We start from the raw sequence: 27,218 nt of genomic DNA, 5'->3' as shown, positions 1-27,218 counted from the left end.
ATTAATTTTTTACTTCTGAACCTTCAATTGAACCAGCTTTTATCACCTTTGCTGTTGGTTTTTCTTTTCTTTTTTGTAATGTTCGTCTTCTCCTGTTGTAAGTGTTATTCAATTATTTGTAATGTCAAATGTAGCGTGAGCCCCTCGATGAGCGTGTACGCTCTTGGGTAAACACTAAAGTCAATAAATATGTTTATATAAAAAAAAACTACGTTCCTCTGGCCAACCATGCAACAAGAAATAAACCACGCGAGACAAAACAGGATCTTTTTGCGTAGCTTCTCGGATCATACAAACCGAAATCGGTGCCCGTTCCAGTTGAACTCGATTTACTTCTTCAGCTTCTGAAGTCCACCCATCTGGCTCTTCCACAACTTTCCTCGGCAACCGGGACAACGCATCAGCATTAGCATTATTCTTGGAAGTTCGATATTCGATATCATATTGATACGCCCCAAGTTGAATCGCCCATCTCTGCTGACGTGATACTGCTAACACAGGAACACCACGCTTAGGTCCCAGAATCAACGTGAGAGGCTTGTGATCAGTTATTAACGAAAAACGCCGTCCATATAGGTACTGGTGAAACTTCTTCAATCCAAAAATTGTTGCCAAGGCCTCTTTTTCGATCATGGAATAATTTTGTTCACTAGCGTAGAGTGTTCGAGACGCATAAGCTATTGGTTGTTCTTCTCCATCATCAGATACATGCGATAGTACAGCTCCTATTCCACAGGACGATGCATCAGCAGCTAGTCTCACGGATTTCTTGGGGTCGTAATGCGGTAACAATGGTGACTTCTCCAAAGCTGACTTTAAAGTTTCAAATGCCTTCTGACAGTCGTCGGACCAGTTCCAAGGAACATCTTGGGATAGCAACCGATTAAGAGGATTTACCAAAGTTGCCATATCCGGAATGAACTTGCGATAATAGTTCACAAAACCCAGGAATTACTTTAAATCTGTTGGATTTTCTGGAATTGGAACTTCCCGAATGGCTTGAACTTTACGAGGCGAAGGATGGATTCCTTGTCGATCCACCACAAATGCAAAATACTCTACTGAGGGTTGCAGGAACACACACTTTGATTTCTTCAGCTGAATCCCCATACTCTGAAGACGATTAAGAGTGCTGTCGAGATTTCGCAAATGTTCCTCATCATTCTTGCCCGTAATGATCAAATCATCAAGAATACCTCCAATTCCTTGCAGACCATTCAACACCACGTCCATAGTCTTTTGGAAAATGGCTGGGCTTGAGGCTACTCCAAAAGGCAATCTCGTGTACCGATATAGCCCCAAATGAGTGTTAATCGTAACCTATGGCTTTGACTCGTCGTCCAAAAGAACTTGTTGGTACGCAGCTGATAGATCAATCTTCGAGAATTTCTCGCCCCCGTTTAGTTTTGTAAATAATTCCTCAGCAGTAGGCATTGGATATTCTTGCACATCAAGACATGGATTAATGGTGACTTTATAATCCCCACATATCCGTACACTTCCATCTGGTTTCAATACAGGCACGATTGGAGTTGCCCACTCGGAAAACTCGACCTTTTTCAACACCCCTAGTTCCTCCAACCGGTTTAGTTCCTCGCCGATTTTGTCTTTCAGAGCAAATGGAACAGGTCTGGGTTTGAAAAATTTGGGCGTCGCGTTTGGCTTCATCTTCAAATGTGCCTTCACTCCTTTGACCGTACCCAACGAATCATCAAATAACGAGGAATACTGACTAGTTAGTTGCTCCACATTGTTGACCCGCTTAACTGAAACTTTCTTTATTTGACTCCAATTCAGCTTTAACACCGACAACCAGTTGCGACCTAATAGAACAGGACCTTCATTATTAGTCACTATAACAGGTAGATGAGCCTTTTGGTTTCCATACACCACGCCCACATCAATTTCACCCAACACCGGAATTTCGTGCCCGGAATAACTTCGCAATTTAACGTTGGACTTTCGTACTGGTTTTGTTGACGACAATTTCCTCCAGACGCTTTCTGGCATAATTGACACCGCAGCTCCCGTATCCACTTCCATAGTTACTGGTTTTCCTTCAATCGATACGAGTACTTTCAGCTCTGTTTGTTTTCTCCCCGAATCAGTCAACATAAACACCGGCCATGTTGTATCCATAACCTCTTCTTGGCTTTCGCAGTCACTTTCAACGTCGCTATCTGTCTTTACGTTATGGATTCCGCTCGGTTTCTTTTTTTTCCTCTTGTCATCCTTCCCTTTCGACTTTCCAGATCTTATTTTCTTCCAGTTATTGTTGCCAGATCTCTCGGGACATTTCTTAATGATATGTCCATAATTTTGACAACCATGACATTTCGACTTTCGAAAGAAGCACTTGTCCGGAACGTGATTCTTCTTGCCACAACGAAAACACTCGGGAAATACGGTCTCTAGTCGGTGCAACGATTCTCCATGCAAGGCTGAGGTTTCTCTGTCCGTTAATTCCGCTGTGCAAGCTTTTTCCACGGCTAACTTTAAAGTCAATTCCGCTTCACCTAATAGCTTGCTTTGAATCACCCGGTTTCTTAATCCACACACAAATCGGTCTCGAATCGCTTCATCACGATAGCCACCAAATTCACAAGTTTCAGCTAGTCTCTGTAGTTTAGCGAGATAATCCCTTATCGATTCAGACTGTTCTTGTTCAGCCTTGTGGAACTTGTATCGCTCGGCAATAACGATCGGTTTTGGCTCCAAATGTTGAGTCAACGTCTCTACAATTTCTTGATACGTTAGTTCTTTCGGTCTTCTCGGCGCTGTAATAGATCTCAGCAAAGCATACATCTTACTACCCATTAAGGTAAGTATGCTCGATGCTTGTTTCTCCGTAGGTACATTGTTCACTTCGAAAAATATTTCAAGCCGCTCGACGTACTGCTTCCAGTCATTATTCGACGAATATTCTTCCATATGTCCCATGAACGACAGATTAAAACCAACATTTGGCTGGGCAGCTTGCCCTTCTTCGTCCATCGTAATACACAAAATCCTCGTCGCCAATTATTATGTTTACCAAAACTCGAGACGTTTTAAAATGAACTAACATTTATTAAGCAAGTTCTGCCCCTTTTATACTAAACACTATACGATATGTACATAACATAAAACAATTAACATACACCTAATAACATAAAATTAACATAAACATAACACAAATCACTTCCCTAAAAAGTTTTCCTTGGTCGTATATCTTCTATATTACCGAAAATGTTAAGCTATATTTAATGTAATACAAGTATTTCTGAAATGTCCTTATCCCACACATGAAAGATTTTTTTAAAAATAATTTTAATTCAAACCCACAGAATGAAAGTTGTGTTGAACACAACTCAATCCTCAGCCTGACAACAACTGTTATATTTATTATGTCCATTCAGTCTCCTATTTCTTATATTCATATAATCATGTTTGCATATCGTAGGAACAATAACGTACGAAAGAAATCAGTCATCATAATACAAATATATGAATATACACTCCCCAATTAAGGTTCCAGCTACGACGCTGAAAATTCACTAATTTCTCACTAATGTTTTTCATTCAATCCTTGCCGCACTCCAGTACATGGAAATTATATAATCTGCTGTAGAGCATATGAAATGATAGAGTGGCTCTGTCTATACTCACACTAGTAGCAATTTTCATGCCACGTCCGCGTCGTAGATTTTGTGCATCTTAAACTCACTTTTTATTAAGTAAGTGGGTTTCTATAGTGTTATGGTCGTAATTTGTAATATGTATTTTTAATAAAGGAATTGTTATGTAAGTGTTAATAGTGTAGTATTATATAGCATAGGAAATGGAGGTTTTGAGGTAGCACGTAGCAGCAACCGTGAAACCAATATCCCACACAATAACGTCAGCGGACGCAAACGTGGGTTGTAGTGGAGCGAAAACTACAGAAAAAAACATCCTGCAGTCCTGTAAGAGATGCGTCAGGCAAATGCATCATTGATTGGTAAAGCATTCTGTTTTGTTATTATAAATATAGGTTATAATCATTGTTGTAATTTAGTTGTGTATTAGAGCGTGAATTGATTCCTAAATAAATGTAAAATTATATACAGTCCCAGAGTGTGAGATTTTAGAGCAGCGTAACGGAAAATCAGACTTGTTTGGAGATTTTCTAAAGTGACCTCTTTTTTCATCATAATTTAAAACTGGTCTTTAATTTGCTCGACGTTTTCTTGTATTAGTGTAAACACTCAATTTCTGAACCACATTTGATGTGCCTGTTTTGTGTGTAACATTTCATCTGGATCCTTGTTTAATATTGTTTCAATTATAATTTTAGGAGGAGATCTACCATTATTTTGCTTATACACAATGTTGTATAATGTTGGTTGAGTGTTTACAGCGAGGACAACTCAAAGTTATTCAACTCGTGTGAGAAGTTCTCTGAGTCAAGGTGCGAAGTTCCGTTTAATGAAGCTCCCTACAGCTAGTACAGTTTTACGTGATCTATGGTAACAGATCAGTTTAATGTAGCTCCCTACAGCTAGTACAGTTTTACGTGATCTATAGTAAAAGATCCGTTTAATGTAGCTCCCTACAGCTAGTACAGTTTTACGTGATCTATAGTAAAAGATCAGTTTAATGTAGCTCCCTACAGCTGGTACAGTTTTACGTGATCTATAGTAAAACATCCGTTTAATGTAGCTCCTTACAGCTAGTACAGTTTTACGTGATCTATAGTAAAAGATCCGTTTAATGTAGCTCCCTACAGCTAGTACAGTTTTACGTGATCTATAGTAAAAGATCAGTTTAATGAAGCTCCCTAGAGCTAGTACAGTTTACGTGATCTATAGTAAAAGATCAGTTTAATGTAGCTCCCTACAGCTAGTACAGTTTACGTGATCTATAGTAAAAGATCAGTTTAATGTAGCTCCCTACAGCTAGTACAGTTTTACGTGATCTATAGTAAAAGATCAGTTTAATGTAGCTCCCTACAGCTAGTACAGTTTTACGTGATCTATAGTAAAAGATCAGTTTAATGTAGCTCCTTACAGCTAGTACAGTTTTACGTGATCTATAGTAAAAGATCAGTTTAATGTAGCTACCTACAGCTAGTACAGTTTTACGTGATCCATAGTAAAAGATCAGTTTAATGAAGCTCCCTACAGCTAGTACAGTTTTACGTGATCTATAGTAAAAGATCAGTTTAATGTAGCTCTTTACAGCTAGTACAGTTTTACGTGATCTTTAGTAAAAGATCCGTTTAATGTAGCTCCCTAGAGCTAGTACAGTTTTACGTTATCTATGTAGATCAGCTAGACGCGCCTTGTCTCTCACTTTTGTTAAATATCGGCGAAAAACGTTCATTTATTTAATATAATGGCATCTATTAATCAACTCCCTAAACCAATGTCATCTAGACAACAGAGTGTTACTAGAGCATAGGTATTGAAATTGATCAGGGTATGCATGTCTCGAGTAAAATTAGACTTCGCATTGGCACATTCTGTGAGTTATTTAAGCGATAAAAACTAGGAATTCAATTTCGAAGTTCATCATCAATGAAGAACCTGCGCATCCTCATCACGCACAATCGTATTGACCCATTGATACCGATGGAAACACCAGAACAAGATTTAAGTCGTTGATGGCCACCAATTAGTATCAATTTAGATTTCTTCTCATTTAAGGTTACGAGACTGTCTGTGAACCACTTTTGAACATTTGCCAGTTCCTCGTTTAATTCAATACCTTGACTGTCTTTGAAGAAAAGTAAACGGCAGTATCATTCTCATACATAGAGATATTACATGATTTGATACAATTGGGTAAATTGTTCACATTCACATAGATAATGAATAAAAGCGGCCCAAGAATGCTTCCTTGTTGGACCCCTATATTCACACTGAGGCTTTACAGAGGACTGCTTATTATAAACGACGGTGACTTGGCATCTGTGAGTAAGATACGATTTGAACTATTCACAAACATGAGAGGAAAAACCTATACAGGGTGTATCAAAAAAAAGTAGACAATTTTGAAATGTTTAGAAAACTATAAATTTATCAAAATATCTCATAGATTTGTGCTAGTATGGGTACTTTGGCATCTTCAGGTCATTCTAACACTAAAAACAAACAGAAAAATTAACCTCGAAAAATGGAAGAGCGGTTTGTGGAAGCATCATTTTGAATGGCTTGTGCAAACATGAATGAGAAGTTTAAAATCCGATTTGAATTCAAGGGCTGAACGTTTGGGTAATTGTTTACAAAGAATCGAAATTTCAGAAATTTTGATGAAAATTAAGTTAGCCGCGCAACTGCGTAAACGTGGGCTTTTTTCCGTTTAACTCGCAGCTTGAGTAACTTTTTTCATGCAGGAATGATTTCATGCATGAGTGATTGCTCGGGTGATTAAACTAACAATGGTGTTGTGAAAAAAGTTACTCAAGCTGCGAGTTAAACGGAAAAAAGCCCACGTTTACGCAGTTGCGCGGCTGACTTAATTTTCATCAAAATTTCTGAAATTTCGATTCTTTGTAAACAAATACCCAATCGTTCAGCCCTTGAATTCAAATTGGATTTTAAACCTCTCATTCATGTTTGCACAAGCCATTCAAAATGATGCTTCCACAAACCGCTCTTCCATTTTACGAGGTTAATTTTTCTGTTTGTTTTTAGTGTTAGAATGTCCTGAAGATGCCAAAGTACCCATACTAGCACAAATCTATGAGATATTTTGTTAAATTTATAGTTTTCTAAACATTTCAAAATTGTCTACTTTTTTGATACACCCTCTATAGTGTTTCCCAGAGCCACGCCTCCGCGAGGCAGCTCATTCCCTCGCTGATACTCCGTTATTTCAAAGACGTCTCCTTTTTTGATAGGACCTGACTTGATAAGATTTTGTATATATTTTATAATATTTTTAAATAGCTGAAATTTACTGTCTTTTTCCCATATTATAACCTGTTCGGTCTTAGCTATTACAACGAGTAACGATTCTAGTTCAAGAGTAATTTAAACGCAGAGCTAATACTAAAACACTTAAACCCTAATAAGTTACTGAATATATATGGCGTAGAAATGAATGAGGCCCCTTTCAAACGTCGACTATTCATGTTCCGAACCTAATGTTAATGAGATAAAGTCTTTGTTTAAGTTCATTTTGCACTGGATTTTGCACATGAAAAATTCGACGTCTGAAACGAGCCTAACTTGCACTAATGTATTGTACCTAAGGCCCCGTTTCCACGTAGTTTGATACAAGTTTAACCAGAAAATGTTTAGTTAGTTGAGAGTATTCTTTGCAACAAATCTGGCTGTAGCAAAGAGTATTTTTAATGTGCGTACTCAGTTACAGTTAGATACGTTGAAACAAAAGGCCATAAACAGCTAAAAATTTCGTTGAACGACAGGGTCCTCGAAAATGATTTTTTGTAGCATCGTATTAAATATTATGCCTATGAATATTATGCAAAAGTAAAGGTAATTTATTTATTTATTTCTTCTTAATATTTTAAAAAATGCTGCCTATTAGCACTCCCAAATCTCCAGTAGATTAGTAGCCTGTGCACTGACGTAATTTATGAGGGAGCGTTGCGTCTGTGCACAGGCTAGTAGATTAGTGAAAATGAGTTAGATCTCCATATTTTCACGAAACGCAAATCCAAGTAAAAACGCTTTTTACGTGTTTATATCACTTTAAAAAGCTTATAATTGATAAACCATACAACATCCTTTATATAATAGTATTATAAGAATTATTATCCTGACTGTGTCTCTGTTTTAGGGGATTCTGAAGTTAATATTTAAAGACAACAATGGATCCATTGAAAGGCAAAGCTAATTATTCAAGAGTATGTCAATTGTTGGTAGATAAAGGTGGAGATGTTTTGAGAAATGCTTTGCATGCGGTGCATCCACCTTCCACCTTAGCTTCCGTATTGAATGCTAACGTGAAGAGAGACCTTGCAGAGAATACGATACAGTGTAATTAAAGTCTTGCAATGGGATCTACTCTTCCCAAGATCTGGTTCAGCAGATTCAAAAAACTTTGATATCACCCTATTGACTGTCCTACTCCGAAATATTTGTGGATTGTCAGCACCAGCCACCGGATGGAATGTGATGCCTCCAGTCAGCGATACTTCTATATCTGCAAATATTTTAAGAGTCAAAATGTTTAGAAAAGAAGTCTATGGTCATATTCCGACTGCTGGTTTGGACGACGTAACGTTTGAAACACTGTGGACGGAAATTTCTGTTCCGTTAGTCAAATTGGGAATTCATCAAAATGCTATTGATGAATTAAAGGTGGCTCCTCTTAGCCCTGAAGAAGAAAGTTATATTGAAAGATTAAAAGAGTGGAAACAACAGGAGGATGATTTCATGTCAAAATTAAACGATGTTGAAAGTAAAGTAGTCAAATTAACTAAGAAAGTTGAAAATGTTCATCCCTCGCATGTTGAGCAACTGGCTAAATTTAACTTTACTGGAAAGATTCGTGACCTTTGTAGAAAATTTCAAGATGGCACCAGAAAGTGGTTGTTTGAAAAACTTTCAAATTGGTTTCGGAGTGATGAAACCAGGGTCTTGATCTTAACTGCAGGTCCAGGTGTTGGGAAAAGTGTTTTGTCTGCAAAGCTTTGCGAGGTGTTTAGAGAACGTGGTCAACTCGCAGCTCACCATTTCTGTGACTTTCGAAATTCTGATTCCAGCAATCCTCAGAGAATCCTCCAGTCTCTTGCCAGTCAAATGTGTGATAATGTTGAAGGATTTCGTGATAAACTAACTGAAATTCTTCGTACGTGAAATTCTTCGATCAGTCAGTGACTGACGCTGTCAGACGCATTTCGTGTTCTTTTGAACGACCCCCTCCATGCCCTTGACAGACACGATCCAATGTTGATCATCGTTGATGCTTTGGACGAGAGCAAAACTGACGAGAAAAGCGAATTTTTGGAGTTGATATCTGAGAGATTTTGTGAACTGCCTGATTGGATTAAGATATTCATTTCAAGTCGACCAGAGCTACAAGTACGAAAGATTCTTGAACATCTTCACCCGTGGGAAATCCGCCCTGATAACAACGATCACAACCACGACATAGAGCTTTTTGTTCGTCATAGTTTATCTAATCTTGATGATAATAGTATAAGGTCAGTTATTTCAAAGTGTGAGGGATCGTTTTTGTACGCTTATTACTTAGTCAGTGAATTGAGAGAAAAGGGCGTGGGAATTGAACCCGACCTAAGTGATTACATCTCCAACGGTATTTCCGGATATTACGAAAAACAGTTCAAACGTTTAGAAATAGGCCTCAAACGTTTCAAGCAAGATGCTTCATATCTCTTAAACAGTTTCATCAATGTCGTTGCCGTTTCTAAGGAACCTCTGCCAATAAAAGTTCTCTTCACATGCATGGGTCTCTCTAAAGAGGAATTTAAAATACGCAAAGCAGTTCTGGACATAATGTCAGAGATTCTTCCAGTTTACGATGGGTGTCTAACTGTTTATCATAAGTCATTATGGGATTGGCTGACATTGAACGGTTATGAAGAACATGCATTCGTTGCAGATGTTGAAGACGGCAATAGACGTCTCTGGCGTGCTTGTAAGAAACAATTCTGCGAGATAGATGCTTTGAAGTCTGTTTTAGAATTCCAAATTTCTCCCGATATTGATATGCTTTAGAAAATGGTTGGAAATATTTGGTCGATACAGGCGAGGTAGAAGAATTTCATTGGTTGGTGCATGTTGGTATAAACTTCTTAAAACTAAAATTTTTTCATCACGTGAGTGGTTTTTTTTTAAGGCGAATTCTTGGCACGTACCGTTCTAAACTTTCCAAAGATATTTATTGGGGCCTCATTCAACACGTTTGTTTCTCCGAGATGGCACAAGTGATTGGAATATTTAAGACTTATGAAAAAGATCGTTGTTACGTATATTTGCAAGCACTCGCTAATGGGCACTTTGATTTTTCACAAGGTGCCGTCAATTCCAAATGTGTAGCTAGGGATATGTTGGGTGCGACAAATAAGATTTGGATAGAATATGTGACAACGGAAAGCAATTCTAATTTAAGCATTGTTCCCCAAACTGTGTTTACAGGCAGTTCAGTTTGTGATATTTTAGTGTCACCGGATCAGACGATGGTTGCTTGCATACCTGCGCATGAGGGAAAATTTCAAATGCTTAAAATACCAGATCTTACAACAATCTTTGAGGCACAAATTACTAGTAAAGGACCTCTTTGTAAATTCTTTGCCTTTTCTCCAGACTCCTCATATATTTTATACAATTCAATCCGGTTCTGCATCAATATTAACCAAAAAAAAGAGGTCCCCTTCATTACGCACGGCCCCAATGACATCAATCACTGTTCATTTTCTTCATGTGGAATGAAACTTGTCACATTAGAGGAAAGGTCAATCAAAGTGTGGGATGTAAAAAGCAAGAATATATTGGTTGAAGTTGAGAATGTGTATGATGAGCGATCTTATTGTTTGTTTAGTAATTGTAACTCGTACATTCTTCTTTGGTCACATTATGGGTTGACTGTTTCCACAGTCTTAGATTACATGAACGTCTTGAATTCTGAAACCTTAGAAAAGATTGATAACAAGAATATTCGTGTTGACCAGAGTTTGTGTAGTAATGATTCTTATCAAATGTTTTCCCCGCCTCATTCATCTTTCGACTCGAATGATAAAATGAAAATGAATTATATCTGTTTGCCATCTGGTGAGAAACTTATAATTTCCAATAAATATTGTTCAAACGTTTTTGTGTGGAAAAAAAGAAAGTGTGTAGCATTTACAAATGATTTGAAAAATGATTTAGCTTTGGTAGTGTACGATTTCATAAATCAAAAGATCGTTGACGTGTTTGAGATTGGATTTTTGCCTTGTGATACTCTTGTCAATTACATTTCGAAATTAGATGGGACGAGTTTCCTTTTATCTTTAAGATTTCCCAAAGTACTCAGTGTTTTATCCTTCAAATCTCTTCTCGAATGGCCTGATGCTACTTTTGTTGACAATGCCCAAATAGATTGTCGTGCACTATCTCCAGACAAAATTTTTATGTCGCGTGCTGTTTTGAAAATTGCTTTTTCTTAATAAGAAGTGTTGAGTGGGAAACATTGCAAACTGTTGCACTGAAACAACGAGCGTTAGCATGTTGGTGGTCAGAGTCGTATCTTTGGTTGGTCTATAAACGTCTGGTTGTTAGATATCGTTATGAACCTACGAGTGAAAATATCTTAGGAAGTCAACATGAAGAATCTATTGGAAATTTTGAACGTGTACTAGTATTTAAAAATGGAGTTCTTGTGATTTACGGCGATCGGAAACTTTCTATTTTAAGAATCTGTAACGAAAAACTGTGTTATCAAGAAACGCCGTCATGTATGTTTACTGACCCTTCTGTCGCAATAAGTTCTGATGGGTGTGCTGTTATGTTATTATTACCTGATTTTATTTCGGTTTATGAATTGTGGGAACTAAAAGGTGGCAACACGTGGATTGTACGTACAACCGGAGAGTTACATCTACCTGATTTTCTTTGGTGGTGTTTATCTGGTACAAAAACGACTCGCAATGCAGTGTTCTTGACAAGAGATACACCGCTTAATATTCGTTTACTTTCTATTACTTTTCCAAATGACGTGCAAAATTTTCATAACCTTCCTATTGCAAAAGTTACAGTGGCTTCTTATATCGATTCTGATTTGATTGCTATTTTCGGCGGTGAATGGATACATTTTGTTAAGGTGTCGGAAGGCAGAATTATAGCTTCCAGATACTTTCGTGATCTTTCCTTTTCTAGCAGTGTATTTCGTTCTCATCCAGCTCCCTTCTTTCTTCCATCGACGCGTTCTCTTCTGTTCGTTGACAGAAATGGCAACAAATATTTCAAAATTCATAATATTGAAAAGTATTTCTAAGATTTCCTTTCTTGATGTAAGTAGTTTAGAATCCGATTTCTTGTTTAAATGCGAAAACCACGCGTAAATCAAAACGTTCAGCTATGGAACGTCCTGAAATGCGAAAACCACGGAAATCGTTGAAATGTTTTTTTAGTTTCTCCTTTCGTGATGTAAATTATTGAGCATGGAATTTCTTGTTTTAACGGCGAAACGCACGCAAATTGTCTGATATATACATTTTCTTAAAAAAAGCCAATTAACTTTAACATAGTCAACGGATTTAACAAACACGGAATACGTCTCTGAAAACGTTTGAACTGCGTAATATTAGTACAAAAATATTTTTAAAATATATTTTGTATCCAAGAGATTTTCCTGCTGTGTGTTTTTATAACCTGCGTGTGAGATCGATTAATTCACATACTTCCTTTGTGTACTTGTGATAAGGGTACATGAATATTCAGCATCTTACTTGTTAAGCGTTCAGTTTATTCTACACACAGGAATTCAGTATAATAGCCCTCTTTACCTGCTTTACGATTCCTAACGGAAGACGATGTACAAAAAATCCTTCTATAATTAACATGGATCATTATTACATGTTTTTCCCCCTTGGGGAAAAAAAGGCTCGGAAAGAAAATACGTTAAAAGAAACTACGATAAAAAATTACGCTGTGACTAAAGGAATACATTTCAAGTGTTTATGTTATTTTCCTGAACGTTAAAGTTATAGCTGTCTTTATGTGACTAGATAGGAAAACATGATTTCTTCCATTAGAAATTAAATTCTAAAGGAAAATATTTTCGTACCGAGGAAACGAAGCTATAAAATGAAGGATATTTTTGTTCATCTTTCTTAATTTAGTCAGAGACTTGAGTGAAATGAATAACAAGGAAGGTTTAGGTCAATGATTTACCTGGACTAAAATCGCTGGAATGAGTGATGAATCGTGGATACCTTTTCTTTTAGAATTAGTTTCCTGTTTTGTCAGGCAAACTTTTATAAGAAGTTTTTAGCATTCTATTTTTATATTCTAAAGCAATTTTTTAAGTGCATAAACCTTTTGGAAAAGGGGAAATAAGCCTGTGGCGAAGCACAATTTCTTGGTGTAGTCGGGTTATAATCAGGTCTTATTTTTTTCCAATGTCAAAATCATATTTATTTTATGTCACAAGATACAAAAGACGAAGTTTCCTCAATTAAAATTTAGAAGGAAACAAATTATTCTGGAATGTTTGCAGTATAGAAAACCTGACTAGCCTCTATTTTATGTATCTCGCAATAGGCCTTTTGCTCTACTTCGAATAGGTCCATGCATAGTGATGTGAAACCGCGTCATGATGTAAGGGGCGGATTGCATGGGCGAGGCTGGCCCGTTCCCTAAAGTTTATTATAGTCAATTCAAACGTTTCAGTTACATTCAACCGGGTCAGCTCGGGCTGTGGTTGTGTCAAGCGGGCCAGCTGGGCTTGCCGATATGGGTGTGGCGATTGGGGAGGGGGTTGGTATGAGGGTGTGGCACCTCCTGATAATTCAGTATAATAAAAAAAAGTTGGTCAAATTGCTTTGTTACTTGTAAGCAAATTGATTAAATATACAACTGCAACATTTTTTTTAGTATTTATGAATATTTAATGCTTGTGATACTCATAGAAAAGTTGACCAAACTCCTACACCCATGTCATACACAAATTTTCACGCCCCTGCTAAGTTGCCGGGGTAGAAGTTTGCATGTGGTCGTTTTCAAATTAAACTGGACTAAAATCGCAAGAATGAATATAATACTTTAAAACCCAGGAAGGATTGAAATTTTTAGGACATTTACACAATTGATTTTAAAAAATGTTCGCTAAAATATCATATTGAAATCAATCATGTAATCGTTTGTTCGGCAAACGTGCTATCCCGGTCCATGTAATCAGCCCCTAAATGGCATGATTAAATGTTGATTCGTGAATATCAGCGACAGCGATTACTCATGCCTACAGTGATTTCGCATTGCTAACTTCCTATTTCTCGAATATATTATTTATATTGTTGTATAACCGTGAAGTTGCAAGATAAAAGTATTTGTCATGCACATGCACGATATAATTTACCACGTATGTTTTTCTATACTCCATATAAATACAATATAATTATAAACATTTTTAAATATTTTATCTTTTTGCTTAATGCAAATAATAGCTTGTAGGTACACCACGTAAGTAAGTATTGTAGCTGCTTGTAGTTTAAATATGACTCGATGCTGTCGACTGTCGTTGTAACGGAATGGACCGTGTAGACAAAGAATGTGTTTGTGCAAAGAGGGATCCAATTTGCATTAATTGTAAGGCAGAAAAAAACAAACGATGTGAAAATAAAAAAGCAGCTCGTCATTTTGTTGAAACTGTTATGTTTAAGAGAAAGTTTTGTACTGCTTCTGACATCGCAATGACCCAATTTTTGCTTCTGTTCTTCTGTATTAAATTTAGAAAGAAAATGGCACAAATTAATTCTGAAAGGCATATTTAATTGCTATTCAAATTAGTAAGATGGCTCCAGACTTTAGCTATATAATGCAATATTTTGGTACTTTTTATCAAATGTGTACCAGGCAGTGGTACCAGACTACCAATACGAATTCATGCATTTCTTGTTTGTTTTAACTGTAAATACATGCCTTATGCCATATAATAAACTTTATTAACCTCGCTTGCTCGCCCGGACCTTCGGCTTCGACCAGTCAGAAAAACTGAGGAATTTCACATGGACACCAAGGAATACTTGAATTTATTCCACAGACAGTTAACTGTCACTGGTTTGATAATTGTTATTTTTAAATTTAGTTGGTGAAAAAAAAACGAATTTTTTCGTCATATTTCTTTTGGTAAAACGATCTTTTAATAGATTACTGATATCGGCGCTCTGTTGTACTTGAAATAAAAAGGTATTACTTTGTTTTTATTGTTTTTATTGTGTAATATTGAATCATTTTATATTAAATTTTTCAGCATTCTCGTTCCTACGGCTACACCCTAAAATATTTAGCAATAATTGATTATCAATTCAAGATCATACCGAAAATGTTTACCGAGAATATTTCAAACTATTAATAAATAATACAATATATTAGCAACATTGGATGAACTGTTTAACATTTAGAATTTTAGAGATTTTAATGATGAACACACCACACACACATTCATCAGCATGATGCATAGCTGATCCATAGCTTGGTCTGAATTGAGTCATTTTGTGTAACACTATATAACACTTAATTCTCACAATGTGCAAGCCATGTAATGTTGGCTGTTTCTCTTTACATGTCATGAGCAAATCAAATTGTGGACAAGATACCTCTTGTCAGATTCAGGGTTACGATTACAGACAGGTTTTGGTTGGATAAATATGTTGAATAAACACTAGATTGCTAGCTGTTGCGATACTTATCGTGCATGGAAGGCGAGCTTTTTGTTAAGTTTTTAGCCAGATTCAGACGTAATGTTTAGTCACTCTTAATTTAAACGCTGTGAAGTTCACATAAGAAAGCTTATTTTGAAATGTAAATATGTTAAACCCACTGAAACATGGTTTCAGATGTAGGATTGTGAACAGCGTTGTTTTAGTTTTACTCGGGAAGACATTCCTTCGCACTTTATAAGCAATGTCTGATAGTGCATGATACAGATCAAGACATGCAGGCTTGAAGTCGAAGGCAAAAGCCAAAGGCAAAGCGGAAATTTCATATTCTAGAAATACTATGACAGTATTTCATCGAGAATGGGAGACTTATCTTTTGGTCTGTATAGTTTCTCGATTAGATGAATGCGAAGAGCAATTCAAGAAGTGAAGACGCATTTTTGTTAATAATTAGCCAATATGCGAATCAAGCGATGGGAATGTTTGAAAGCCTGATGCATTTTACGGTTAGGAATGATAAAGACGGTTTCGCTACAGCTATAAAGAAATTTGAAGAGACTTTTATTGTTGAGACAAATGAAACTACGAACGCTTTAAGTTTAACAGGCATGACGAGAGATACGGTGAAACAATTAATCCAACAATATACGAGACGGCTTTCCCAATTTTCAGCAACATGCCGGAATTCATCTGCAAGTGTCTTCAGGCAACATTGCTACGAGATTGCATGAATCTATTTAAATTGAAAGTCAATGCGAAAAAGGATTTTGCAAAGTTTCGCTGGAAATTTAGCGAAGCAACGAAACAACAACAAAGAAATTAAAATTCTTTCCAAGCATCGTTGTTAAAATCACCCGCACGTATCCGATATTGTAGCAAGTGTACCAATAGACAAAGTTATTTTATCATATTTTCGTGTTGTGAATACGAAAATGAATGTATGCTAATGGTAAAAGGGAAATTGTAACAATGTTGTAAGAGTTTTCGTATCGTCAATTGTGTCATGCTGCGATTGTCTTTTGCTGAGCACGGTCTCACGCATGCACGCTAAATGACCTTACCATTGGTAACATTCGTACGAATGGAAAATGCCTTATTTAACATTCGTTTACACTCGAATATCACACCGTACCCTTGGCAATATTAAACTTACAAGTCTCTAGGAATGTAGACTAGAAGGCCCAAACCGCGTAAATACTCGAACTGTTTCAACAATGCCATTATTTATTATATTTTTGCTGCGTTCTTTAAATACCACAAAAGCTTTTCGAGCCGGAGAATAATTTTTTTATCAAGTTATCGAAGATTTAGAACGCATTAAGACGGCTACTGATGATATTTCAAAATGCTTGAACGTCTGCATACACCATCAGACGTTCAAGCATTAAAATTTATACGGGAACGAGAAACACATACGGCAAAGCTGAATTTGCTGCTTTTCTAAATACATCAGAAATAGCCTATTGCTTTCTTACATTACTGCTCAACATCACAAGTTTTATGTAGAACGTTTGTAATTTAGCGAAATTGCCGCACACTTAAAGATAGTGAGGTTAAAACACAAACTTTTTTAGCGGTTTGGCGTTTCCCGTAAACGTCAAGCTAAAAGTCTCTACTATTGAGAATTCTAGTGAGCTGAGAGTATTTGGGAGACATAAGTGTAATTTTTTTGTACAGTTTATTACATTATTATAAAACAAAAAAGATTATTGTTGATTCGAGTGTTGCCGGAACAAATTCGGAACACTCAAACAAACGTCACGTCGTTCTCTAGATAGGTAGGTAATCACGTACATCAGTTGGAAGGCTTGAACTTTCCAAAATTAGGAATATGAGGAAACCCAATGATGGCGCAGAAGTAAGAAATATCATGGGATCCATACACTACCTAGCAAAGTGTTTGCGGTAACCTAGTGACGTCGTGGAACCATTGGAATCACGGAAAATGTTGTTTTCGTATGGGACGAGATCCGCGAGCAAGCGTTTTGTTTACACCACTCAATTCACAACCACCACCTACCACCCACATTAAACAACCACCACCCACTACCTACCACGCACTTCACAACCACCACCTACCACGCACATCACAACGACCACTTACCACGCACTTCACAACCACTACCTACCACACACTTCACAACGACCACTTACCACACAATTCACAACCACCACCTACCACACACTTCACAACCACTACCTACCACACACTGCACAACCACCACCTACCACGCACTTCACAACGACCACTTACCACGCACTTCACAACCACTACCTACCACGCACTTCACAACCACCACCTACCACGCACTTCACAACCACTACCTACCACGCACTTCACAACGACCACCTACCACACAATTCACAACCACCACCTACCACACACTTCACAACCACTACCTACCACACACTGCACAACCACCACCTACCACGCACTTCACAACCACCACTTACCACACAATTCACAACCACACGGACTTACGAGAATTACGATCCAAAGAATGAAGTTCGTTTCCCCCCCTGGTTCAGCCAGTTTTTTCAACTCGGTTTTAAATGTGTGTAGGTTTACGATTGACACTGGTAATATTGATCTCAGGACGATATAATTGATTTCAAAAACAGCAATTGTCAAAGAAAACAAGACGCCTGTTCAGGCGTTAACTCCGGCGTGCCGTGCAAGTGCCAGTCTTCAATATAAAGCTTCTGAACATAAACAATAGAGTTCATACTCATTGCCAACCTAAATGTTATTCGATTCGAAATATAAAATAAATTCCTCGAAAATACGAAAAGCTACAAAGAGATTAGGAATTTCATCACGGTAATCCAAAATGCTTTGAAGCAAACTCCCTATAAAATTATTTCAATATATCTTTTTTCTTATATCGATACTATATTCTGTTTTGCAGTTTTATTTCTTCATGGGTAAGAAAAACGACAATGCACTGTATTTTTACGGATTCACCCTAACTCACAGTTGAGAACAATACAAACAAATGTTATTTTATTGAAGAAAGTTTAAATAAAACACAAAAATTAATTAGCGTTTACGATGACCAATCAAAAAATATTATCGTCATCAATGACTACCTTTATTGCACAACAAAGGTTTACACTATTTTGCTATTGTAATTTCAACATCACAATGCCAGCCAACTGCGCTATTATTACGCAAATCTGCCCTTAATGTTAAACAATTTAAGATATAACAAAATAACGAAGACCCCAATCCTGAAACTCCCGAACTGATTAAGTTACTGTATATATATATACTGGCGTAAAAAGTATTGCAAATATATGGACCACTGTGTAACAAAATTCTGAACTAATTATAACTTACATGCCTGTAGTCCATACAATAGACTATTACAGCTATCTAGACCAGAAATCACAGGGTTCTCGAGAATGATATCTGTAGCATATTTTCAATATTATAAAAAAATAAAAGCAAGTTGTTGATTTATAATGGTAATAGAACGAATAGGAGTGCAATTAATGCCAAAATCATACGAGTGATTACAAAATCAACCGACCGTGCAGCGGGAGGTTGATTTGTTAAGCACGAGTATGATTTGGCATTAATTGCACGACTTAATTCGTTCTATTACTTATTAATTATCCATCTTCTGTAATAAAAAATTCTGGTCATTTTCTTCAGCAAATATATCATTTAAAAGGTCAAAATTTTCAAAATCATTGTCAAATTCCTCCATTTTTAAAAATTTCGCGCCCCAAAAGAAAACAAATTCTTATTTTGTATCCTGAATGCTGATTGGCTACTTGTAAAGCTATGCTGAATTTCATTGGCTGTGAACAAGAGTGCGATTATAGCTCACCAAGAGTGCGATTAATGATTAATCGCACTCCTGTAAACCAATCAAATTGAAGTATTTGACAGTGATTAAAGAAGATGGATAATTAATTGTTAATATTCATCATAATTCGATTGGTTGTTGAAAGTCATTGCCCGTTAGGATTCCAAAATTCTCAAGTAGGTTAGCGAAAATGAGGTAGACTAAGTTTTCCATATTTTCACGAAACATTAATCCATTTGAAAAGTCTTTTAACGCGTTTATATCACGTCAAAAAGCCTATAAACCATAAAACAACCTTTGTACGACAGTGTTATAAGAATTATCATCCTGCATGACAGTTTGTTTTTCTGGTTTATTTTTATAGGGGATTGTGAAGTTACTATTTAAAGACAACAATGGATCCATTGAAAGCCAAAGCTAATTATTCCAGGGTATGTCATTTGTTGGTAGATAAAGGTGGAGATGTTTTGAGAAATGCTTTGCATGCGGTGCATCCACCTTCCACCTTAGCTTCCGTTTTGAATGCAAACAAGAAGACCTTGCAAAAAATTCGATACAGTGTAATTAAAGCTTCGCAATGGGATCTACTCTTCCCAAGATCTGGTTCACCAGATTCAAAAAACTTTGATATTACCCTATTGACTGTCCTACTCCGAAATATTTGTGGATTGTCAGCACCAGCCACCGGATGGAATGTGATGCCTCCAGTCAGCGATACTTCTATATCTGCAAATATTTTAAGAGTCAAAATGTTTAGAAATGAAGTCTATGGTCATATTCCGACTGCTGGTTTGGACGACGTAACGTTTGAAACATTGTGGAAAGAAATTTCTGTTCCGTTAGTCAAATTGGGAATTCCTCAAATGGATATTAATGAACTAAAGGTGGCTCCTCTTAGCCCAGAAGAAGAAAGTTATATTGAAAAATTGAAAGAGTGGAAACAACATGAGGATGATTTTATGTCAAAATTAAACGATGTTGAAAGGGAAGTATTCAAACTAAGAAAGACAGTTGAAAATGTTCATCCCTCGCATGTCGAGCAACTGGCTAAATTTAACTTTGCTGGAAAGATTCGTGACCTTTGTAGAAAATTTCAAGATGGCACAGAAAGTGGTTGTTTAAATAACTTTCAAATTGGTTTGAGAGTGAAGAATCCAGGGTCTTGATCCTAACTGCAGGTCTAGGCGTTGGGAAAAGTGTTTTGTCTGCAAAGCTTTCCGACCTTTTTAGAGAACGTGGTCAACTCGCAGCTCACCATTTCTGTGAGTTTCGAAATTCTGATTCCAGTAATCCTCAAAGAATACTCCAGTCTCTTGCCAGTCAAATGTGTGATAATGTTGAAGGATTTCGTGATAAACTAACAGAAATTCTTCGTCATGAACATTTTCGTGACTCGCTGTCAAACGCATTTCGTGTTCTTTTGAACGATCCCCTCCATGCTCTTGACAGACACGATCCAATGTTGATAATCGTTGATGCTTTGGACGAGAGCAAAACTGAAGAGAAAAGCGAATTATTGGAGTTGATACTGAGAAATTTTGTGAACTGCCAGATTGGATTAAGACATTCATTTCAAGTCGACCAGAGCTACAAGTACGAAAGATTCTTGAACATCTTCACCCGTGGGAAATCCGTCCTGATGACGAAGATCACAACCACGACATAGAGCTTTTCGTTCGTCATAGTTTAACTAATCTTGATGATAATAGTATAAGGTCAGTTATTTCAAAGTGTGAGGGATCGTTTTTGTACGCTTATTACTTGGTCAGTGAATTGAGAGAAAAGGGCGTGGGAATTGAACCCGACCTAAGTGATTACATCTCCAACGGTATTTCGGGTTATTACGAAAAGCAGTTCAAACGTTTAGACATAGGCCTCCAACATTTCAAGCAAGATACCTCATGTTTCTTAAACATATTTATCAATGTCGTTGCTGTTTCTAAGGAACCCCTTCCAATAAAAGTTCTTTTCACATGCATGGGTCTCTCTAAAGACGAATTTAAAATACGTAAAGCGGTTCTTGACATAATGTCAGAGATTCTTCCAGTTTTCGATGGGTGTGTGACTGTTTATCATAAGTCATTATGGGATTGGCTGACATTGAACGGTTATGAAGAACATGCATTCGTTGCAGATGTTGAAGACGGCAATAGACGTCTCTGGCGTGCTTGTAAGAAACAATTCTGCGAGATAGATGCTTTGAAGTCTGTTTTAGAATTCCAAATTTCAGCCGAGAATATATACGCTTTAAAATATAGTTTCAAATATTTGGTCGATACAGGCGAGGTAGAGGAATTTCATTGGTTGGTGCATGTTGGTATAAACGTCTTGAAGCTAAAATTTTTTCATCACCTGAACAGTTATTTTTTCAGGCAAATTCTTGGCACGTACCGTTCTAAACTTTCCAAAGATATTTATTGGGTCCTTATTCAACACGTTTGTTTCTCCAAAATGCCACAAGTTAGCTCTATGATTGGAATATTTAAGACTTATGAAAAAGATCGTTGTTACGTATATTTGCAAGCACTTGCTAATGAGCACTTTGATTTTTTACAAAGTGCCATAATTTCTAAAAGTGTAGCTAGGGATATCTTGGGTGCGACAAATGAGATTTGGATAGAATATGTGGCAACGGAAAGGCATTCTAATTTAAGCATTGTCCCCCAAACTGTGTTTACAGACGGTTCAGTTTTTGATATTTTAGTGTCACCGGACCAGACGATGCTTTCTTGCATACATTCGTATGAACGAAAAGTGCAAATGCTTGAAATACCACATCTTACAACAATCTTTGAGGCACAAATTACTACTATAAAACCCCCTCGCTAATTTACTGCCTTTTCTCCAGACTCTTCATATATTTTATACGATTCAATCCAGTTCTGCATCAATATTAAAGAAAAGAAAGAGGTCCCCTTCATTACGCACGGCCCTAATGAAATCAGTTACTGTTCATTTTCTACATGTGGAATGAAACTTGTCACATTAGAGAAAACGTCAATCAAAGTGTGGGATGTAAAAAGCAAGAATATATTGGTTGAAGTTGAGAATGTGTATGGTGGGTGGTCTTATTGTGTGTTTAGTAATTGTAACTCGTACATTCTTCTTTGGCCAAGGGACGAGGAAAGTTCTTGTTCCCCAGTCTTAGATCACATGAACGTCTTGAATTCTGAAACTTTAAAAAAGACTGATAACAAGAATATTCGTGTTGACCAGAATTTGTGTAGTAATGATTCTTTTCAAATGTTTTCCCCCGCGCCTCATTGTTTTCGACTCGAATTTTAAAATGAAAATGAATTATACCTGTTTGCCATCTGGTGAGAAAGTTATAATTTCCAATAAATATTGTTCAAAAGTTTTTGTGTGGAAAAACAGAAAGTGTGTAGCATTTACAAATGATTTGAAAAATTATTTAGCTTTGGTAGTGTACGATTTCATAAATCAAAAGATCGTTGAGGTGTTTGAGATTGGATTTTTGCCTCATGATACTCTTGTCAATTACATTTCGAAATTAGATGGAACGAGTTTCCTTTTATTTTTAGGATTACCCAAAGTACTCAGTGTTTTATCCTTCCAATCTCTTCTTGAATTGCCTGATGCTACTTTTGTTGACAATGCCCAAATAGATTGTCGTGCACTATCTCCAGACACTTTGTATGTTTCGTGCTTTTTTGAAAATTGCGTTCTTTCAATAAGAAGTGTCGAGAGTGGGGAAACATTGAAAACTGTTGCACTGAAACAACGAGCGTTAGCATGTTGGTGGTCAGAGTCGTATCTTTGGTTGGTCTGTGAAGGTCTGGTTGTTAAATATCGTTATGAACATAGGAGTGAAAATATCTTAGGAAGTCAACATGAAGAATCTTTTTCAAATTTTGAACGTGTCCTTGCATTTAGAAATGGAGTTCTTGTGATTTACGGCGATCCGAAACTTTTTTTTTTAGAATTTGTAACGAAAAACTGTGTTATCAAGAAATACCGTCACGTAGGTTTACTGAACCTTCTGTCGCAATAAGTTCAGATGGGTGTGCTGTTATGTTATTATTGTCTGATTTCACTTCAGCTTATGAATTGTGGGAAATAAAATGTGGCAACACATGGATTGTACGTTCAACCGGAGAGTTAAATCTACCTGATATTTGTTGGTGTTCTTTATCTGGTACAAAAACGGCTCGCAATGCAGTGTTCTTGACAAGAGATACATCGTCTAATATTCGTTTACTTTCTATTACTTTTCCAAATGATGTGAAATGTTTGCATGAACTTCCTATTAAAAACTTCAGAGTGGCTGTTTATATCGATTCTGATTTGATCGCTATTTTCGCCCGTGAATGGATACATTTTGTTAAGGTGTCGGAAGGCAGAATCATAGCTTCGAGATACTTTCGTAATGTTGTCTTTTTTAGCAGTGTATTTCCTCTTTATCAACCTCCTTATCCACCTCTTTATCCACCTCTTTTCTTTCTTCCATCAACGCGTTCGCTTCTGTTCGTTGACAGAAATGGCAATAAATATTTAAAAATTCATAATATTGAAAAGTATTTCTAAGATTTCCTTTCTTGATGTAAGTAGTTTAGAATCCGATTTCTTGTTTGAATGCGAAAACCACGCGTAAATCAAAACGTTCAGCTATGGAACGTGCTGAAATGCGAAAACCACGGAAATCGTTAAAACGTTTTTTTAATATTTCCTTTCGTGATTTAAATTGTTGAGCACGGAGTTTTTTGTTTTAACGGCGAAACGCACGAGTCTATGAAAACGTTTGAACTGTGTAATATTAGTAGAAAAATATTTTTAAAATATATTTTGTATCCAAGAGATTTTCCTGCTGTCTCCTTTTATAATCTGCGTGTGAGATCGATTAATTCACATACTTCCTTTGTGTACTTGTGATAAGCGTACATGAATATCCAGCCTCTTACATACTTGTTAAGACTTCGTGCAGTTTATTCTACACACAGGAATTCAGTATAATAGCCCTCTTTACTTGCTTTACTGTTCCTAACGGAAGACGATGAACGAAAAATCCTTCTATAATTAACATGGATCATTATTACATGTTTTTCTGCTTTCGATAAAAAAAGGCTCTGAAAGAAACATAAAAAATTACGCCGTGACTAAAGGGATATATTTTCAATTGTTTATGTTATTTTCCTGAAAGTTAAAGGTGTAGCTGTCTTTATGTCCTTATATAGGAAAATATGATTTCTTTCATTAGAAATTAAAATCTAAAGGAAAATATTTTCGTAGCGAGACAAACAAACCTATAAAATGAAGGATGTTTTTGTTCATCTTTGTGTCAAATGAACTTGAGTGAACTGAATAACAAGGAAGGTTTAGGTCAATTATTTACCTAATCTAAACAAGAGGACGAAGCGATTTAATAACAAGATTTTTATTCTGGATGTTAATCCTCAACATTTCTACCATTTCTTTCTAAGCAAACTGCGGCTCGTCTGAGCATGGTAAACACTGAACGGCGAACCACATTTGTCTGTCCTGCCTCAAATTATCCATTTCGTTCGAGACTCTTTCTTGCAAATCGCCTACGCTACCACCGGCAAATCTAGGCGAATGGACAGACAAATGGTTCGCTGTTCAGTGTTTAGTATCATAGTATGCTCAGACAAGCCGCAGTTTGCTTAGAATGAAATGGTGGACATGCTGAAGATTAACATCACGAATAAATCGCTTTGTTTTTGTGTTCAGTTTCTCGCTTTAATTTATTCATTTGCCCACCTTGTATGAGATCGGTCACGCTAAAATCAACGATGCATTTAATCCACTGCGCGCAATGAATTAATTGTCACCTTTAGGGGTCGCGCGTTGCTCCCAGTATGCATTATTTTTCCTGAAACTTTGACAGTTTATTAAAAAGCTCTCCTACTTTTAGACAGCTAAATAATATCTGAATTTCAGCTTTACATTTTCGCGCGCAAGCCCTCTCGATATCAGTGGAAAGGAACCACCCCCCCGGTAACATAATTTTGTTAATGAAAAACCAAACTTGGCCTAGGTATACCAGATAAGTCTTAACTATCTCTAGGAACACAAAGTTTGCCAAATTCTGCAAAATATCCTATAAAACGGAATTTTTACATTTGGGACATTTTTTTGATACACCCTGTAGTTTATTATAGTCGATTCAAACGTTTCGGTTACATGCAACCGGGTCAGCTCGAGCTGAGGTTGTGCCAAGCAGGCCAGCTCGGCTTGCCGATATGGGCGTGGCGATTGGGGACCGCCTAACTGGCCTCAAAACACAAGAATGAATATAATACTATAAAACCCAGGAAGAATTGAAATTATTAAGGCTAAACGTGACACAATTGATTTCAAAAAATTTCGCTAAAATATGAATATATTCTCACCGTTCGCCCCGCTGCACAATACCATAGCTGAAAATAAACTAAGAATGGGGACAAAATGATTTTCAGCTAAGAGTAAAGTGCGGCGAGGAGACGGTGTCGCAGCCGAGGGGAGGTGGGTGGGACGAAAATTCCTTCCTGTATATGCAGCCAGGTCGTCTTCGTGGCAAAATGTGAAAATTTGCTGTTTTCCCGGTCTTTTATACCAACCGTGTTTATTCATGCGATTACTCTGATGCTGCTTATATTTGCATTAAGTTTTAACGCATTAATATGGTATTGTTTAGCGAAGCGCCCAGTGAGAATATGAATATATTCTCACCGTTCGCCCCGCTGCACAATACCATAGCTGAAAATAAACTAAGAATGGGGACAAAATGATTTTCACGCTCGAGCTTCGCTGGCTCTGAAACAGCATTTGATCAATCCTTTCGCGTTTATTGTGCAAATACTCTCTCCAATACTCAGAAAAAATATGAACTTGATATATTATGCAAGCGTTATATTATCTAGCATTACGGCAAGGCTTCTTTCAAGGCAAGGCTTGCTTCGAAAGGTTTCTATAAGTTGCCGCATGCGGGAATCTTGGAGGGCGGACGAAGCAGAAGCGCCGGTGGTTAAGATAGAAGAGGTTTGGGTGGGATGCATGACCGGATCCGTTTGGGTGTAATATTGTGCGGTAGCGACACTCCTCCAACCAATGTGTTTAGCTATAGCTTCGTCGGAGGCGCCCAGTAGTGACAACGTTATAGAACAACCTGCCCGGAAGCTGTGGGTGGTCTCGCCTTTATCGAGGTTTAAATTGGAGAGGTACTTCTTTAGACGATTGGTAACAGCCGAGCCAAGAAAAGAGCGTTAGTAACGCAACCTTTGGGGTCCGTGGAGCGAAATAGAAAACCCTGGCGTAGGTTGACGTGCATTCTGTCACACAGGAGGACGTATAACTGAAGGTTAGCGATCTGGGACAGGAGGATGGCGAAGGGGAAGGCTTCAACAGCGAACACATGGGTGTGCTTTTCCCGAAATGTCTTACCGCAGGTGTGGCGATTTAAGAAACCCTCGTTACCAGGCAGACACATGACATTATTCGTTTTCAAGCGTTCTAAATGAGAAACACGATCGCCGAAGTAGAGATCCAGGCAGAAAAAGGCTAATATCATGTTGTGATAAAGACGCCTTGATTGAATTGCACAATGCCAAAAATTTTGTCAAAGAACAAAGGAACGGGTTGTTTTGGCGTCACTTGTTCTTCGCGGACAGACTTCAGATAATTAGAGACAGTTGGGTGACTAGCTGGGTTACCAAAGCCCACGGAAGGGACATCAGAGCGATCAAGAGGGCCCAGCGATGTAAATATTGCCTTTAAAATTACCCAAAAATGGACAGGCGTCCGAGTCAAAACGTTTGTTTAACCTGTTTTATCTTTTCAAATCAGGAAGCGGATCACATCCCCAGTTGAAGCAGAAATCAACGTTTTTGGCTGTGGGAGAGATGCCAAGAATACCTCCTTGTCTTCCTGTAAACGGGACTTCTGACACTCGTACGGCTTTTGGCCTCTGACAGACTGGAGGGATTGGAAGCGAGCGTTGATATTCGGTAAATCTATATACGGAAACGTTTGGTGAATAAACTCGATGGAATGTTTGTTTTGAAATCCACACCGTTGAAATCCATATCGTTAGCATAATGGCATTTGGGGCAACATTCAGCTGGTTTCCACAAACG

At 37.3% G+C, this 27,218-nt stretch overlaps 3 protein-coding genes across 9 annotated transcripts in view; 2 read left to right on the top strand and 1 right to left on the bottom strand.

Moving 5' to 3' along the window:
• LOC114526137 overlaps positions 1-27,218 on the top strand; it is a 221,341-nt gene that overhangs the window by 44,263 nt on the left and 149,860 nt on the right. For all 7 annotated transcript variants that reach the window (XM_028547652.1, XM_028547649.1, XM_028547644.1 and 4 more), the window contains one exon: positions 4,316-4,429. The gene's annotated coding sequence lies outside the window, so the exon portion shown is untranslated. The remainder of the gene's footprint in view (positions 1-4,315; positions 4,430-27,218) is intronic.
• LOC114526126 (uncharacterized protein K02A2.6-like) lies at positions 1,321-2,994 on the bottom strand. The gene has a single exon (XM_028547626.1). The coding sequence runs from the start codon at positions 2,992-2,994 to the stop codon at positions 1,321-1,323; it is 1,674 nt and encodes a 557-aa protein (XP_028403427.1).
• On the top strand, positions 7,799-8,789 carry LOC114526125. The gene is made up of 2 exons (XM_028547624.1): positions 7,799-7,967; positions 8,083-8,789. Exons 1-2 carry the CDS (start codon positions 7,799-7,801, stop codon positions 8,787-8,789), a joined length of 876 nt encoding a protein of 291 aa, XP_028403425.1.

The sequence above is a fragment of the Dendronephthya gigantea genome, unplaced genomic scaffold, assembly GCF_004324835.1.
Source record: "Dendronephthya gigantea isolate DGI-Jeju-01 unplaced genomic scaffold, DenGig_1.0 000037F, whole genome shotgun sequence".
In the NCBI taxonomy this organism is placed as follows: Eukaryota; Metazoa; Cnidaria; class Anthozoa; order Malacalcyonacea; family Nephtheidae; genus Dendronephthya; species Dendronephthya gigantea.
This window is presented reverse-complemented; position numbering and strand designations above follow the sequence as displayed.

Bases quoted from the DNA above. Each gene is read 5' to 3' on its own strand.
- LOC114526126 (XM_028547626.1), bottom strand. From the start codon at position 2,994: ATGGACGAAGAAGGGCAAGCTGCCCAGCCAAATGTTGGTTTTAATCTG.
- LOC114526125 (XM_028547624.1), top strand. From the start codon at position 7,799: ATGGATCCATTGAAAGGCAAAGCTAATTATTCAAGAGTATGTCAATTG. The intron at 7,968-8,082 runs GTAATTAAAGTC...GTGGATTGTCAG, and splicing joins TGCAGAGAATACGATACAGT to CACCAGCCACCGGATGGAAT.